The following is a 16572-nucleotide window of genomic DNA, read 5'->3' as shown; positions in this document are numbered from 1 at the left end:
TTCATGATTTTATAAACCTCTGTGGTCACTCCTTGGGCTCCAATGCTCCAGGGAAAACATTCCAAGCCTATTCAGCCTCTCCCTGTAGCTCAAACCCTCCACTCCTGGCAACATCCTTGTAAGTCTTTTCTGAGCCCTTTCAAGTTTCACATCATCTTTCCCAAGGCAGGGAGACCAGATTTGAATACAGCATTCCAAAGCTGACCTAACCAATGTCCTGTACAGCCACAACATGAAATCGCAACTCTATACTCAATGTACTGACAAAGGCAAGTGTACCAAATGCCCCCATTTACCCGCAACACCGCTTTCAAGGAAGTACGAACCTACACCCCAAGGTCTCTTTGTTTAGCAACACTCCCTGGGATGTTACCATTAAGTGTATAAGTCCTGCCCGGATTTCCCCTACCAAAATGCAGCACCTGACATTTATCTAAATTAATCTCCATTTGTCAGCTGTTGGCCCAGAGTCCCATTGTACTCGGAGGTAATCTTCTTCACTGTCCACTACACCATCAATCTTGGTGTCATCTGCAAACTTTCTAAGCATACCTCTTGCACTCACATTCAAATCATTGATATAAATAACAAAGCGTGCTGTAAATCTGAAATAAAATCAGCAATTGCTAAAGAACTTCAGCAGGCCTGGTAACATCTGTGGAGAGAAAACAGTGTTAACATGTTGAGTGCAGTGACCCTTCTTCAGGACAGATTTGAGATAGCGTGAGGTGATTCTGATGGAGAGAGAGGTTGAGAGCTTGCATGTGGCAGTGCATGGCACTGAGTTGGGATCCCAGGATGTGACTAGAACAGCTGAGGACTACAGTTGAGGAGTGATGCACATCGCTGATGTGATGTACAATAACAATGATAGGGTCTTCACTTTACACCCCACCAAGCTCCGCATCGAAAGGTTTCAAAGGTGGCCATTTCCACCATCACCAGACACATATTTCCCTCCCCTGTCAGCATTCCATAGGGACCATTCCCTCTGGACACTCTGGTCCACTCTTCCTCCGCTCCCAACACCTCTTACTTCCCCTTACAGAAGGTGCAACACTTGCCCGTTTACTTTCTCCCTCCTCATAAGCCAAGACCCCAAATACACCTTCCAGGTGCAGCTATTTACCTACACATCACACAATCCAAACTACTATATTAGCTGCTCACAATGCTCCTCTGACTGGAGAGACAAAATGCAGACTGGGTGACTGCATTTGGAATATTACATTCTGTCTGTAAGTGACCCCAAGCTTCCAGCTGCCTGGCAACGTTCCCTGGAAGAAAGTGAGGACTGCAGGTGCTGGAGATCAGAGTCAAAAAGTGTGGTGCTGGAAAAGCACAGCCAGTCAGGCAGAATCCGAGGAGCAGGAGAGTTGCCGTTTCGAGCATAAGCTCTTCATCAGGAAAGCTGCCGATGTTTCCTGGCCAACATGTGTCACAGGCCTGCTGCAGAACTCCAGTGGGCTGAGCACAAGCTGGAAGAACAGCATCTCATTTTCCACTTGGGGATCCTGCAGCCTTCAGGACTCAATATCGAGTTCAATAATTTTACAGCCTGATCACCTCCTTCCATGTCTTATCCCCACTCCCACACCCTAGGTCCTGTCATCACATGGGCTACTGTCAGCACAGCCAACCTATTCTCACTCATTCATCATCCCCAATCTTGCTTATTTTCTTCCTTAGAAACAAATAAAAACTGCAGATGCTGGAATCCAAAGTAGACAAGCAGGTGGCTGGAAGAACACAGCAAGCCAGGCAGCATCAAGAAGTGGAAAAATTAACGTTTTGGGTATAACCCTTCTTCAGGGCCGGCTAACTACAACAACCACTTTGCCTACTTAACCCTTCTCCTCTCCTCCTATGTGGACTCCATCTCTGCCATCTGCTCCCTCACTTTCATCCCTTCCCCTATCATGAAGATAAATATCACTTTTTCCTTAGGTGTTATTAATTCTGAAGGAGGGTCACTGGACTCGAAACATGAACTGTTTTGTTTCTACAGATGCTGCCAGATCTGCTGACCTTCTCCAGCAATTTCTGTTGTTGTTTCAGACTCATTGTATGCAACTATCTACCCCTTTAGAGTGTTCAATGGATCTGTTCCAGGGATGCAAAGTCTTTCACTAACGTGAATAGTTCTTTAATGGCCACCATTATCTGTTTACGGTCAGCAACATGTGACTGAAGCTCCTGAAGAATTCCAGATAGCTTTAATCAGACATTTGGGTTATTAAATTAATCTGAGACCTACTGCCAAGAATGCAACAGACTCCAGATCAACAGATACACCTGTCTCAAGGTCAGGGACTTCAAACTTGCTTTTGAAGGGTACTGAATTCCTCGAAAAGCAAACCAAAAGCAAAGCTTTGTCTATTGGCATTGCCATCTTGCTGCCTTATCCACAACTTCAAAGGAATTCTACAATGCCTGACTTCAGTCATCTGAACTCTGATTTTGGTTGAAGATCTGTACCAACTAATGTTCATAAATAGAAAATTCTGTGTGCGCGGGGGGGGAGGGGATTGCATATAGTGTGTGGAGGTGTATGGGAGTGTGCGTGCATGGATGTGTGGAAGGGATGTGCATGCGCGTGATGCAAGGCCACTCAAGAGTCATAGAGATGTACAGCACGGAAACATTCCCACTCATGTTTCTAAAATCATGACGGTATGCACAGAGTGGATAGCCAAGGTCTTTTTCCCAGGGAAGGAGAGTCCAAACCTCGACAGCATAAGTTTAAGCTGAGGGGGGGGGGGGAGAATTCTTAAAAAAGACCTAAGGGGCAACGTTTTCATACAGAGGATGATGCATGGAATGAGCTGTCAGAGGCGGTGGAGACTAGTACAGTAACAACATTTAAAAAGGTACCTGGATGGGTATATGAATAGGAGGGTTTAGAGTGATATGGGTCACATATTAGCAAATGGGACTCCTGACTTCATAATAAAAGTGATTTGGGAAATATACCCCAGTCATTCAAAAAAGGTTAATCCACTCTGCTTACAAACAGAAAATAGGGAGAAACAAAAGAAATTCAGTTGTTTGTCTCTTTCTGGTTCCTGACAAGAAGGAGGGAAATAAGTTACATAAACAAAAGAAAAAGAATGATGGTTGTCTCATCAGACAATTGGATCCAGAGATATCTTGAGAATGATGCCTGCATGTGGCCAAGGACAAGTTACTACTGCAACACTATTAATCCAGTCACCCAGGACACGTTTGAATCCTACCATACCAGAAATTTGGATTCAATTAAAAATCTGGAATTAAGAGTCTAATGGCGACCACTGAAACAAATCTGCCAATAAATTGTCAGGGGAAGAAAACCATTTGGTTCACTAATGCCCTTTAAGGGAGGCCTAGAGGAACCTCGATTATCCAAAGGACACGGGCGTGGAGTATTTCGTTTAGTTAATCAAAGCCAAGCATCGGGACCTTGCACCTTGTCCAATAATTCGAAAGCCGGAAAATCAAGGTTTCTCTGTACATGCAATTTGCAGCAATGTGGTTGATTCTAAACTGCCCAAGTAGGGACAGTTACGAATGCTGGTCAGGCCACTGATACCCATACCTTGTGAATGAATAACAAAAATGTACATTCAATGGAGCACAAGAATTCAAGACGGTCTTCTTTTCAATTAAAGGAAGCCAAAACAGGACATTGATCCACCTGCCTTGGTACTATATCCTCCTTTAGGTTGCTTGCAAAATCCTGCCAACTGTTATTAATCAAGGACACAGCTAATGTTTCCTGAGGATGAAAATTCAGCACTTCTACAGGTTCCTGAATGAAGTGCAAACTAAATTCTCTCCTGAATAGCTGGACTTTGATTCTAAAGTCATGTTGCAGTGTCTTAAGATTCCACCAATAGCAAAAACAGTTTCTCCCCACTAACTCCATCAATTCCTTTCAAAATGCTAAAAAGCCTTGCGACCACCAAGGGAAGTGGATCCAAGGCAATGTTAGAACCAGTGTGAATATCACAAAGTAAACAGCAGCGTTATTATATTGCAAAATGTGAGCAGAACGTCTTCCTTCCAAAAAATAATAATTGAGTACCTGGTTGGAAGAAGATGACGTGGATGGGCTGGAAAGCAAGGAGCCATTACTCTTTTCAGTTATGGATGATGCGATCTGTTGAGGAAAATAAAACACAGGCCAAGTTAAGTAAATAAAAAGATATTTTCAGTTAAACTCTGGAGGTTGCAAGGTGTATTTTAACCAGATTTCTTTATGAGTAGTTGAGTGCTCATATATGCCAACTTAATAAACCTTGTTTCTTGGTGCAGAGGTTGTCAGAAGAGATCAGCAACCTAGAACAGGGGTGGACAGAGGTACTGAAGACCTCACTTTTAATTATCTTACTATATTAAGCACAGTATTGATATCTTTGTGGTCAATGAACAGGTCACTGCAAAATGGAATGAAATTAAGACGCATCACATTATCTCAGATTTTCTCTCATTCCTTCTCAGGATCTGAAAACTCAACAAATTCCTTCCTGCCCTTTTATTCTGACAATCCATGCTGTTTAAAAGGGAAGCTCGGTATAATTTCAAACGCTGCTTTCAATTTTTCTTAGTCTTAATGCAATTTAAGCATTCGGGTCTTTGTTTCTCAATCTAAAACAAATCTGCCAATTAAAGGACCCCAACAAGCTCAAAATCCACTCAAAAGACAGCATGGGTTTACCTTTGCGCCCAAGTTTCTTTCCTACACCTACTCCTCCTCTCCTTCATTTTGATGTCTTGCTAATACACCTCACAAACACCAACAATTTTCCTACACTGGCCTAAGTGAAAGTCATAGAGGTCTACAACCACAGAAAAAAGCCCTTTCAGTCCATGCCAAAGTTTTGGCATATATTTGGCAATGGAATGTGATTAGCAAAGCTAGATTCTCTCATCACCCAAATCTTAGATATAGTTCTGTTAGGATTGGGAATCCCAACTAATTTCTGGGCCCTTCTTAGAAAAGGGGACTGAGCTCATAGTGCTCCTAGAGGTGCACTGCAAATAACTAACTCTGTACAGATTGAGGAGGAAGCTAGTATATCACTGGCATCTAGAGCTTAAGTACTCAGTGGATAATCCTAGTGTCATCAGAGAAAATTTTACACGTGGTCTGGATCAGTGCTCATACTTCAACAAAATAGTATTGATTACTGAGGCTCCCTAGAGAAGCACGTGATTTCCCATAATGTTGTCCTCAACCTTCTCCATCAGGCAGAAAATACAGAAGCTTGAGCCACTCACCAACAGGTTCTTGTTTGCTATGATCTGCCTGTACTGCTTACAAAACAAAGCATTTCACTGTACTTAGGTACGTGACTACAATAAATCAAATCATATCAACTCTTCTACAAGGCAGTACAGTGACAACTGACACCTATGTGGAAAGCACAGGTACCAATCCTTTTCCTCTAGTTCTTACAGGGCATTATCTGTAAAATATAATCAGAAATAACATACAGGGGTAAAGATTTATTGAGAAAGGACCTTCACCTTCTTTCCATTTGGTTCAACTGCTGTTAATTTCCGCTTCACCCCCCTTGCTGCTGAGGAATCTGAAGGTACAGGTGGCGATTTTTTGGAAGTATGGTTAGCTACAAAAGAAAGAATTTGAAATGGAAATTTTTGCAATAATACATTAAAAAAACTGAAAAAAAGTTTTAATTGCGCGGAATGGTCTTTGTGTGGCTAGTAAGATTTTCCAGTAATTTGTATAGATCAGGCATGTAAAGCAGAGATGCTCACTTCTGTCACTTTCCACACTACAATTGTGCATTTAGTTGTTCCCAGTTCATAAAGGTCTGAAGGAATCCCAGAGGTCTAATGGAATGAGGAAAGAAGTAATGGCTATGTCAATTAAAGATTAATCTGGTCTGAACTGGTTGCAAAATATAGGGAGACAGTAACCAGTTTGGTGTGAGCTTTATGGAGTGTGATGAACTGAAATAAAACTCTTACAAAGTGTGGACTTGGACTCTAAAATACAGTTATCTTCTAGTGTTTAAAACCCGTGCTGTACTGAGAGAATGCAGTCATGTCTTGAAGCAGTGCTTTTTAGGTAAAAAGGGTCTGCCTTTCAGGTATATCTAAAACATCACATTTCACTCTCTGAAGAGGATAAACAAGTTTTCCAGTGTCCTGAACAGCACAAATACCTCAAGCAATATTACTGAAACACTTTGGCTAATGATTCACCTCATTACTGTTACATGGTTATTATGAATCCAGACAGGCGTCCACATTTCCTAAAGTATAACCATTATTACTCTTAGGAGAGTAGTTATTGGCTCTAAAGTGCTTTGAAATGTCTTGAAGTCATGACAGGTACCACATAAAAGAGTCTCTCTCCTTTATTTTATAAGGGGGAAAAGTAACAGGCTGCCCATTAGTCCAGACTGGATTCCCTTGTCCCAAGGTCTAAGCCACTATATCAGGTTGTTTCTCGAAATACAGTAATGAACAAGGAGACACTCACTCACCTTCTTGGCTCTTAATTTTCTTCCCAGATAATTTGAAAGGAGCTTTTGAACCCTGAGACGTCAGTTTTGATGAACCACCAGAGGACCACTCATCATCATCTTTCCCAGAAGTCACAACAATATCAGTCTTCTCTTTTGAAACCCTGTACAATTCCTAAAAAAGCAAGTTTATTGAAAAGCTTAGTAAAAGGAGGGAATTCGAAAAGTAATTATGGGTAATACAGAGTTTCCAAACATATTCTCACTGTGACCCCATTTCAAGATTTGCTAATGTCACAACCACTCTTGGAGAACTCAGAATAGCTGAACAGGCTCCTAAGAGCAGAGAGCAGGGTAGAATTCCTGCAAGAGAGGGGTAGTGTTCCTGCCTCAGAGTTTACAAGCCCAAAATTCCAGCTCACTATCCCTCTTGGGGCCTAATTTTGGCAATTCCTGATTTAATGTTTTAAATAAAGTGATATGAAAATGGACAATCAAAATTTTAAACCTTGGTTGTAATTAGACTATAATGGCAGGAATTAGATGGAACACCTCACTGAACCCAACTGATACGATTAATGCTCAAGAATATTTTCATCACTGGACTCCCTGCGTAGACAAATCTCAATGCACCAAGCACAGCTCTTTCAAATCATTCTCTCCCTAGCCCTCCCTCTGCCTGTCTTCTCCAAGCCTCCACAACAGTAGCACAACAATGGACATGGAAAAGCTGGTCAGCAAAACATTCCAATACTAGAGTCAAGTCAAACTCCCAATTTTACAATGTTGTAATGAATCTGCAAAATCCTTGGACAGAGCTTCCCAGGGTTGAGTTATGACCCCAAGTGGGGTCACCAGCTGACATTTAGGGTTGTGAGCTCCAAAGCAGCTATGTCTGCTGCAGAGTTCTGCCAACACCAGCATGTCCACACCCGCCATCCACCCCAGATCTTCTCATCACAATTTCATAATTTAAACTCAATGTTATTCAGTGTATACAACATGCACATGGAACAAACATTTAATAATTACCATTTAAAACATCTCAATCATGCAAATTTAACTTACTGTCCATAATTAATCTATGATTTCATTAAAATGTACTTTCTCTGTATATTTTGAGAGAGAATACAAATTGCTCTATTAAGTAACATTATTCATGCACGTTATGTCAAAAAAAATTCCAACATGACTCACTGTTAAATAAATCAGAGACAACAATGAATTTTTGTAAACTTCAATAATATATCCAGTGATCTAGTTCAGCAGTGTTTTTGTCCCTACCTCTGAGTCAGAAGTTTGGGTTTCCAATCACATGCTAGGACTTGATGACCTATTATGAAGCCAACCACTACATGCCAATAGCAGACAGTAAGACGACTGATTTCTCAAGACTGAAGATCATGAAGTCCTGAAAGCTGGAATGTTCCTCAGGCAAAAATGAGATGTGCTCTTCCAGCTCTCAAAGGAGCACTGCAGCAGGCCTGAGACAGACATATTGGCCAATGAACACAATGGTGTGTTAAATTGGCAAGCAACTGGAAACTCTGAACAAGTTAACTAAAAAATATCTTGATAGGTGCCCATTTTTTTTTAAATTCCATGCAGGAATTCTAAGATTCTTGTGTCCTGAAATGCATCATTTATCCTTACACAGCATCTTCCATCTAGAAGGACAAAGGCAGCAGATACATGGGAACACCACCACCTGCAAGTTTTGCTCCAAGCCACTCATCATCCATGTTTGGAAATATTTTGCTCTTTTTTCCTGGAATTCTCTGCCTAAATTCACCACCACCTACTCAATGGCATCTAGGGATGGGCAATAAACACTGGCTCAGCCAGCGACACCCACATCCCGTTCGTGAATTAATAAATATCCTCCAACTCCCTGCTATCATTGATCTTAAACCCGACCCCCTTACCGTCTACGAATCGACTCATACTTCTCACTCAAGGTTCACAGCAATTTTCAAACCTTGAAATGGGGCCAGAGAGAAAAACATTTGAGAAGAACAGTCCAAGGACACCTTGCCAGATAGTCCATTTGACTGCTTGTGCCCACTTCTTTTCTGATACAAAGCAATGCCATGACCTTATTTACCTTGAGTTGAGGAAGATTGGTAGCTGTTTGCCAGTCTTTGTCATCACGAATACGCGTGCACCGTGGAAACCGAATTGAGATGCCATCTGCAGAGTGCGCCTCAGATTTAGAAAACTCAGCCCCAGTGATTTCCCACACTGGTGCTTTCTGTAACATAGAGAGAAAGCAGTGATTGCCGCGTTCATTAAAAGATGAAAACCAGAAAAATAAGTCTTGAGAAACATCCGCCAAGAAAGGAACCAGGCTGATGTGCAGAATTCTCCTGAAGTGCCCAGAAGGCATTGGTCTTCTTTATTCAGGATTAAGTCAAATCCAAAACAGGAATGGCCTCAACTTGGATGATTAAAAGACACAGGGATATTTCATAAAATTCACAGAATCCCTGCAGTGTGGAAACAGGCCCTTCAGCCCACAAGTCCATACCGACCCTCCGAAAAGTAACCCATCCAGACCCATTCCCCTACCCTATATTTACCCCTGACCAATGCACCTAACCTACACATCCTTGAACACTATGGACACTTTAACACTGCCAATTCATCTAACCTAAACATCTTTGGATTGTGGGAGGAAACCGGAGCACTCAGAAGAAACCCAGGGAGAAACCTGCACATCTTTGGATTGTGGGAAGAAACCGGAACACGCGGGGAGAATGTGCAAACTCCACACAGACAGTGACCCGAGGCTGGAATCGAACCCGGGTCCCTAGAGCTGTGAGGCAGCAGTGCTAACCACTGAGCCACTTAAGACATTATTTATGAGAGGCAACTCTATGGCAATATCCAGTTCAAGAACAGTTCATAAGCCTACCTTTGGATCTCTGACAATAAAGTCAGGCGTATAGTTCTTACTGACATTTAACCAAGCTGGCACCTTGCTTGGATCCTGCACCAAAGGAAAGTTTATTTAAACAGCTATAAAAAGATCAAAATTGAATTTTAGAATTCTATAGAATTGTTTAATATTTCATAATATATGGGGAAAAGAATATACATTGTCAGAATTGTCACATTACCTTGCTTATTTTCACCATATCCAGTTCATTCTGTAAGCGTGCCAATGTCGCATCATCATGGCCGCCTCCACATTTGGTTACTGTGCACCACTGTGAAGAATCAGGGTCATAGCAACCCATCAAGAAAATGGACATCATCCCACCTGGAACCAGTGCAAGAAACCTATTAACTCCACTGATCCACGGTTACCCACATAGCATACAGCAATTCTCTAAGGTCAAGTCTGTTCCTAGCGCCACTGAGTATTATGACTTTTTTTTAAACCAGGGCAACTAAGACGATGTTAAGAATTGTTCTAGCGCTCCCAATTATGGACAGGAGCAACAAATAAAGTCAATGCTCACATGTAACTCTGCTGGTAAGATGCATGTGTGTACAGTTACAAATTGAATACTGTACTCGCTAATTGTACCTTCCTTATTAAGCCTTGCTTTATAAAGCAAATTTATCTCCACACCCTTCACACTTAACTTACTTAACAAAAATTGTGGCACCCTGTAAACTTTTTCTTTAAATAAATATTTTTATTAAAAACGTTTTCAAATCTTTTACAAAGCAACTGTATATTAAAAAAATCAAAATACAGGAAGATAGAGGTAGTACAACAAAGTCATATCACAATACTATTAATAATAAACTACCTAGTATTCTACCAGAACAAATGTATCTACTTAACTTAAACTAAACTACAATTCAATTAATCAAAAATTAAATCAAGCTGAATTCAAATTAACTTAAATTAAATTATATCGCATTACTTTATTCTATTTCACTTCCCACACCTCCACCGAAGCTCCCACCCCTGGGAGTACCAGTCATCGTACCCGTATTTTTGTCCCCCCCAGCCTCCCCCTCCCAGGGCCCCATAGGCACCCAAACGGATTCCCACAGCTATATCACAATCCTAATTGATATTGCCAATAAGTCTACATCAATATAATTTAAAGGACCACCATGTCTTATAAAACTGCTCCGTTTTGTGGTGCACCATATTTGTGAAGTAGTCTTGGGAGAGATGCTCCATCACCAGCCTGTGCCACCCCATAACATCTGGGGGCTTTTCCAACATCAAATTCATTAAAATGTTCTTCCTCGCACAATAGGTAAGAATGTTACACAGTCTCTTCCTGTGTTCTCCCAGAGGGCAAATTTGGCAACCCCAGAAGAAAAACCAGGTCCACTTTGACTTCAATTCCCAGGATTTCCTTCAGCTCCCTTACTCCAGTACCTCCAGATCTTGCAATGTGACCAAAAGCAGTGTATAAGAGTTTAATTTTACATTCGAGACATCCTGCAGACGCTCCTCTCTTGAACTTAGCTAACTTCTCTGGTGCCATATGAGCCGTGTGTAAAATCATCAATCGCATGACCTGCACTTTGTTACGTATTGTGATTTTCTTTATGTTTTCTCAAATATCTTTCCATGTTTCCATTGAAATACCCGGTCCTAGTTCCCCTTTCCAAGTCCTACAGAGTCTCTCCACATTTCCTAAGGCACGTCCTTTCTGTAAATGATATAAAGTACTAACTGAAAGAGTGCCCGTGCATCAGAGCACTCTTTCCTCCATGTCTGACTTGTAAGGCTGAGCCAGGAGCATGGTCTTCCTCTGTATAATCCCTTATCTGAAAGTACCGGAAAAGATCCCTATTAGACAATCCATATTTCTGACTTAGTTGGCTAAAATGACATCAAGACCTCTCCCTTGAATAAATCTCCCAAACAAGAGATTCCCTTATTCTCCCATAGCTTAAAGCCGGAGTCCATTGTCCCAGGTTTAAGTCCTTGGGCTCCCGCCAACGGGGTAAACGGTGAGGTCTTAAGCCAATTGCCCTTGTCTTGCCTCATTATCCTCCAAACTTCCACCGTATTTAAAATGATTGGGCTTTTACACTGCTCGATTATGGATTTCATCTTACCCGTGAATAACAGATTAGCTAGGAGACATCTCGAATGCAAGGCTTCATAAGCTAACAGGGCGCTTATTTAATATTTTTTCAAGTGCCTGCGACACCAAATAAAGGATCCTAGCCAACCACTGAGCCTCGATAACACTCATCTGGGTAGCAACAACGGGAGCATTCTCATGGGGTACAACAGGCGAGGAAGAACATTCATTTTGATCAGGGCAATTCGGCCTAACCATGAGAACGGTAATCCCTCCCACCGCTGCAAATCCTGTTTTATCCTCTCCAATTTTATACAGCTGGTGGAAAGCAGAGGTAATAAAAATTCCCAAATATATAAAAACTTTTGATGACCATCTAAACAGGAATTGCATTCCATCCTTCAGATCAGACACCTCCACTAAACCCCTCACTGGCATGGCTTCCGATTTTGTAAAGTTGATCCTGTATCCCGAAAAACTACCAAATAAATTAATATTTTGAATCAATCTCGGAATGGAGTCCTCCGGATTGGCCAAGAAACAAAAAGGACATCATTAGCATACAGGGTGATCTTATGCTCCCCCACTCCCACCCTTGGTGCCACTATTTCAAGATCCCTCCTGATAGCCTCAGCTAACGGCTCAATTTCCAAGGTAAATAATAGCGGTGAAAGAGGACACCCCTGACAACTACCCCTCCCAATATTAAAGCTATCTGACTTAGTACCGTTTGTGATGACTGCCGCCTTAGGACCATTAGACAACATCGCCACCCACCTATCAAAGGCTCCCCCCAAGACTAAAGCGCTCTAGTACCCCAAACAGGTCTGGCCATTCTATCCGGTCAAATGTCTTTTCCGCGTCGAGGGAGACCACCAAACCCGGAATCAATCTTTGCTGGCATACCTGTACTATGTTCAGTACCCTCCTGATATTGTCGGGGGAGCTACGGCCCTTGATAAAACCTGTCTGATCATCTTCTATCATATAGAGCAATACCTTCTCCAACCACAGGGCCAACACCTTTGACAGAATTTTAAAGCCGACATTCAACAACGAAATGGGTCTGTCTGAAGCACGTTCTTTGGGGTCTTCCCCTCCATTAAAATGAGGGAGATATTAGCCTCCCTAAGAGAAGGTGGCAGACAAGCCTGTGTATATGAATAGCTAAACATCCCCAAAAGTGACTCCACCAATACATTTATGAATTCCTTATAAAACTCACTCGGGAATCCATCCGGTCCTGGTGTTTTGCCACCCTGGAGATGCTTTATTCCTTCCTGCACCTCTTGTATCATCATAGCGCATTTAACAGGAAGACCTGCTCCACATTTATACTAGGGAGGTCCAGGTTCTCAAAAAAGAACTGCATTCGCACTGCACTGTTTTCGCTGCCCTCTGACCAGTATAACTCTGCAAAGTATTCTCTAAAACTAATATTGATCTTTTTCAACTCATAGGTAACTGCCAGCCTTCACTCTAACAGACATAATGGATTGGGAAGCATTTTTCTTTTTAGCCAGATACCTATCTGGCTTATCTCCAAATTCAAACAATCTTTGTTTAGCAAAGGAGACTTCTTTTTTTTGTCACCTGTGTGTGCAATGAGTTGAGAGCAGCCCGGAGAGCTGTGACCCGCTGCAGCTTGACCAATGAAGGCCTATTATAAATGTGCTTCCTCAGCTACCTTCAGCTGTGTCTCCAGCATCCATTGCTGCTCCTCCTTCTGCCTCCTCCTAGTCGTTGAATACGAAATGATCAGGCCTCATAAAAGTGCCTTAGTGGCCTCCCAAAGTATTGCCAAATTACTGGCCGTACCAGAGTTGAGATCCCAGAAGGCCCTGAACTCTCTTGTAATGTACTCAACAAATTTGCTTTCCCTTAACAGGAATGGGTCCATGCACCAGTGCTATGCATATATTCCACTACCCTGATTATAACATCTAAATACTGGCGCATGGTCCAAGGTACTTATATTCCCAATTTTGCAAGCTAATGTTCTGTCCAAACAAACTGACTGCATGAGGAACATGTCAATTTGTGTGTGGCACTTGTGTGGGTTGGAATAAAAAGTAGTCTCTTCCATTTGGGTGGAGATGCCTCCACACATCCACCAATCCCAACTCCTCACACAAACCCACCAACTGTCTAGATTGTGCAGGTGTACCTGCCGTGCCCTTTAGCAACTGCATCAATTAGAAATTTAAGAAGGTACGCTGGGGAACAGTAAACATTCAAGACGCCATACTCTTCTCCATGCATTAGAGCCTTAAGAATAATGAACCACCCATGATTATTCTTAATTTGCTCCATTTCTGGAATGGGAGGTTCCTTCTTACCAGTATAGCCACTCCTCTACTCTTGGAGCTAAAGGAGGAGAAGAATACCCTGTCATAACCCCCTGCTGCAGCTTCAGGTGTTCCTCATCAGTTAAATGCATCTCCTGCAGCAGGGCAATGCCCACCCTTTCCTTCTTAACGCTTGACAGCACGTTCTTTCTTTTAATAGGAGAATGGCTCACTTTTACATTCCAGGTGCACCACCTGAACGAATCACTCGCCATGGTCATTAGGGCAGCCCATGGTTTCCCAAGAGGAGGAAGCTTATCTTGACGTGTGGCGACCAAAAAAGACTAACTCTATAAAGTCTAAAAACTACTACAACTAAAAAACCTGGAAGGCCAAACCTGGCCTTCCTTCCCAGACCTCCGCCACGGTCTCCAATACTGCGGTCTTCTGCTCTACTGCTTCTACTCTTTGGTCCAGTGTTTGAATCTCCTGCTCACACTTTTTCAGCAAGGCAGACATTGGCTCCATCGCTGCTTCAATCTTTTCTCGGAGTTTGGGAAATCGAAGAGTAAATGCTGCTGCCCCATTAAGTCGAAAGGGGCCACCCCGGGAGTTTGAGCAAAGTCTACGAGCACCCCTGACACAGTAGGGGAGTGCCCTGCCTGCTGTACTCCTTTCGCCCCGTTTCCTTTATTCACCTTCATCTTGATCTTAGAGCTGTCAAACCACAATTCTAGCAGCTCCAGATGTTTGGTAACATTTTATTATTGACTTTTCTCCAAGGGTGGTTAACGAGGTGGGGGTAAAGGTCCACCTTGCCAGGGGGTATGGCACAGAGCCCAGCACAGCAAACTATGCAGACCGCCGCCATCTTGGATCACCCCCACCCCATAAGCTTTTAACACAAAATGGTTTTAGGTGGCTTTTGGAACTGTGGTTAACTTAATTGTACAGTTCAATAATCCAGAGGAGAAGCCTATTAAATAACATGCAGTATAAATATTTATATTTGATGCAAGTGTCACCATTACCTTTATTCCCTTGCCCATAGAATGCTCCCAGCACCACAAGGTCTGCAGTATCAGCCATCGCACCTTCATTGAGATAGTCCTTCTTCACTTTCAGCCAATGACGTTTGCCTGGTTCATACAGACTCTAAACATAGAAAACAATTCAGTTACAACTACAACATTTATGCAAGATATCAATATTTCAAAAATTAAACCCATTTAGTTTGAGCTGCTTAGTCCAAAAGTTCTCAAATATATAAATAGATCTGTATGCTAGATGCCCTGTAATTAAAATGTAGCACCAATAGCCACTTGGATGGGATTGAGTCGTCCTAAACTCATTCACATTTGAGATTCCTCACACACATGCTTTTAAAAGTCCTGCATCTGTTCAGCACCTTCTATCACCTCAGAATGCCATAAGTTCATTACAGCTAGTTAAGTATGTAGAAGCGTAGGAAATACTGCTCACAGCAAAGTTCTTTAATCAGCTACATGATAATGGCTAGATAATCTTTCAATGTTATTGGTTGATAGACAAATACTGGCTATTCTTCAGGGAGAACACCCCAGCCTTCTGTCCAGTCAATGGCATGAAATATTCTATGTACAGCAGAGAAGTGGCTTGAGTCTCCATTTAACATGTCATCCTGACAGATACAACACAGTCTGGATTTTGCAATCAAGTACTTGAAGTAAGGTTTGGACCAAACAAGCCAATTTCTCTATTATTTATGCATATTACATATACAATCCCATTTGTGTTATGAGACAGCTGACATTTCACTATATCAACTGAGCTTTAGCAAAAGCAGCAACAGAAACTGGCTGCATTAGTAAAGTAGCCTGCAAGAAATGTACAGATATAAATGGAATGATAGACGGTAATGGGAAAGCAAGAAAAACCCTACAGGAAAAGAGTAATACTGAGAAAGAATCAGACTCAGTGAAAAAAACATCTTAGAGACATCAAGTAGCCAACAGGAAGCTAATGGATCACAATGGATGAGACCATGAAGGATAAAGGTAAGATTATTTTTCTCATTATCCTCACGGTCAAGCTTGAAGTACAAAATGTCCTAGCTTGCTGAGGAAAGGAAGGATGGAAATTCAGAAGTTCTAACCACAATTTGCACTCCTCCATCCAGGCTGGAATAGAGAACTGAAGGATGTGACTGAATATCACACCAAATGGAGAAGTACAAAGTCAGCCTTACGTTGGTGATAAGGAATCTTTTAAAAACAATAATCACAGGCACTATTATTTAGCACATGGAAAAATGAAAGGCAGGATGAATTTTTTGTAAAAGGCAATTTACAACTGACTAACTTGATTGGGTTATTTGATGAAAAGGGAGTTATTGAACATAGTGAAGTTGAAACTCTTTCAAAACAACTTTCCATAAAACACAGGAGAACAATTAGGTCATTTGGCCCCTCAAGTCTGCTCTGCTATTTGGTCATGGCTGACATGTTTCTCAACCTCACTCTCCTGCCTTCTCCTCTTAGCCTTTGAACCCCTCACTAATCAAAACTTACCTATCACTGCCTTAAAGACAGTGATCTCCCTAATCTCTAGAGGGACATCCTTTGGGACCTAGTCTCTCCTCCTTGTGGCGATCTCTTAGTATTCTGTAGGTTTCAATGGGATTCCTCTCTCATCCTTCTAAACTCCAACTGCAGACCAAGCATCCTCAACTGCTCCTTATATGACAAGCCCTCCATTTCCAGATAATTCTTGTAAACCTGTTCTGGAGTCCTTCCAATACCAGCACATCATTCCTTAGATATG

At 42.0% G+C, this 16572-nt stretch overlaps 1 protein-coding gene across 3 annotated transcripts in view; it reads right to left on the bottom strand.

Moving 5' to 3' along the window:
* Positions 1–16572, bottom strand: part of lig3 (ligase III, DNA, ATP-dependent) — a 69003-nt gene that overhangs the window by 10610 nt on the left and 41821 nt on the right. For all 3 annotated transcript variants that reach the window (XM_043718725.2, XM_087977492.1, XM_087977491.1), the window contains 7 exons: positions 14802–14925; positions 9596–9738; positions 9391–9465; positions 8581–8727; positions 6498–6651; positions 5512–5612; positions 4067–4141 (listed from right to left, as the gene is read on the bottom strand). In XM_043718725.2, the coding sequence (XP_043574660.2) occupies positions 4067–4141; positions 5512–5612; positions 6498–6651; positions 8581–8727; positions 9391–9465; positions 9596–9738; positions 14802–14925 (819 nt within the window). The remainder of the gene's footprint in view (positions 1–4066; positions 4142–5511; positions 5613–6497; positions 6652–8580; positions 8728–9390; positions 9466–9595; positions 9739–14801; positions 14926–16572) is intronic.

The sequence above is a fragment of the Chiloscyllium plagiosum genome, unplaced genomic scaffold (assembly GCF_037043375.1).
Source record: "Chiloscyllium plagiosum isolate Xiang-an unplaced genomic scaffold, Cpla_swu_hap1 HiC_scaffold_31, whole genome shotgun sequence".
Taxonomy (NCBI): Eukaryota; Metazoa; Chordata; class Chondrichthyes; order Orectolobiformes; family Hemiscylliidae; genus Chiloscyllium; species Chiloscyllium plagiosum.
The sequence above is the reverse complement of the archived record's forward strand: the minus strand, read 5'-3'. Positions and strand labels throughout refer to the sequence as shown.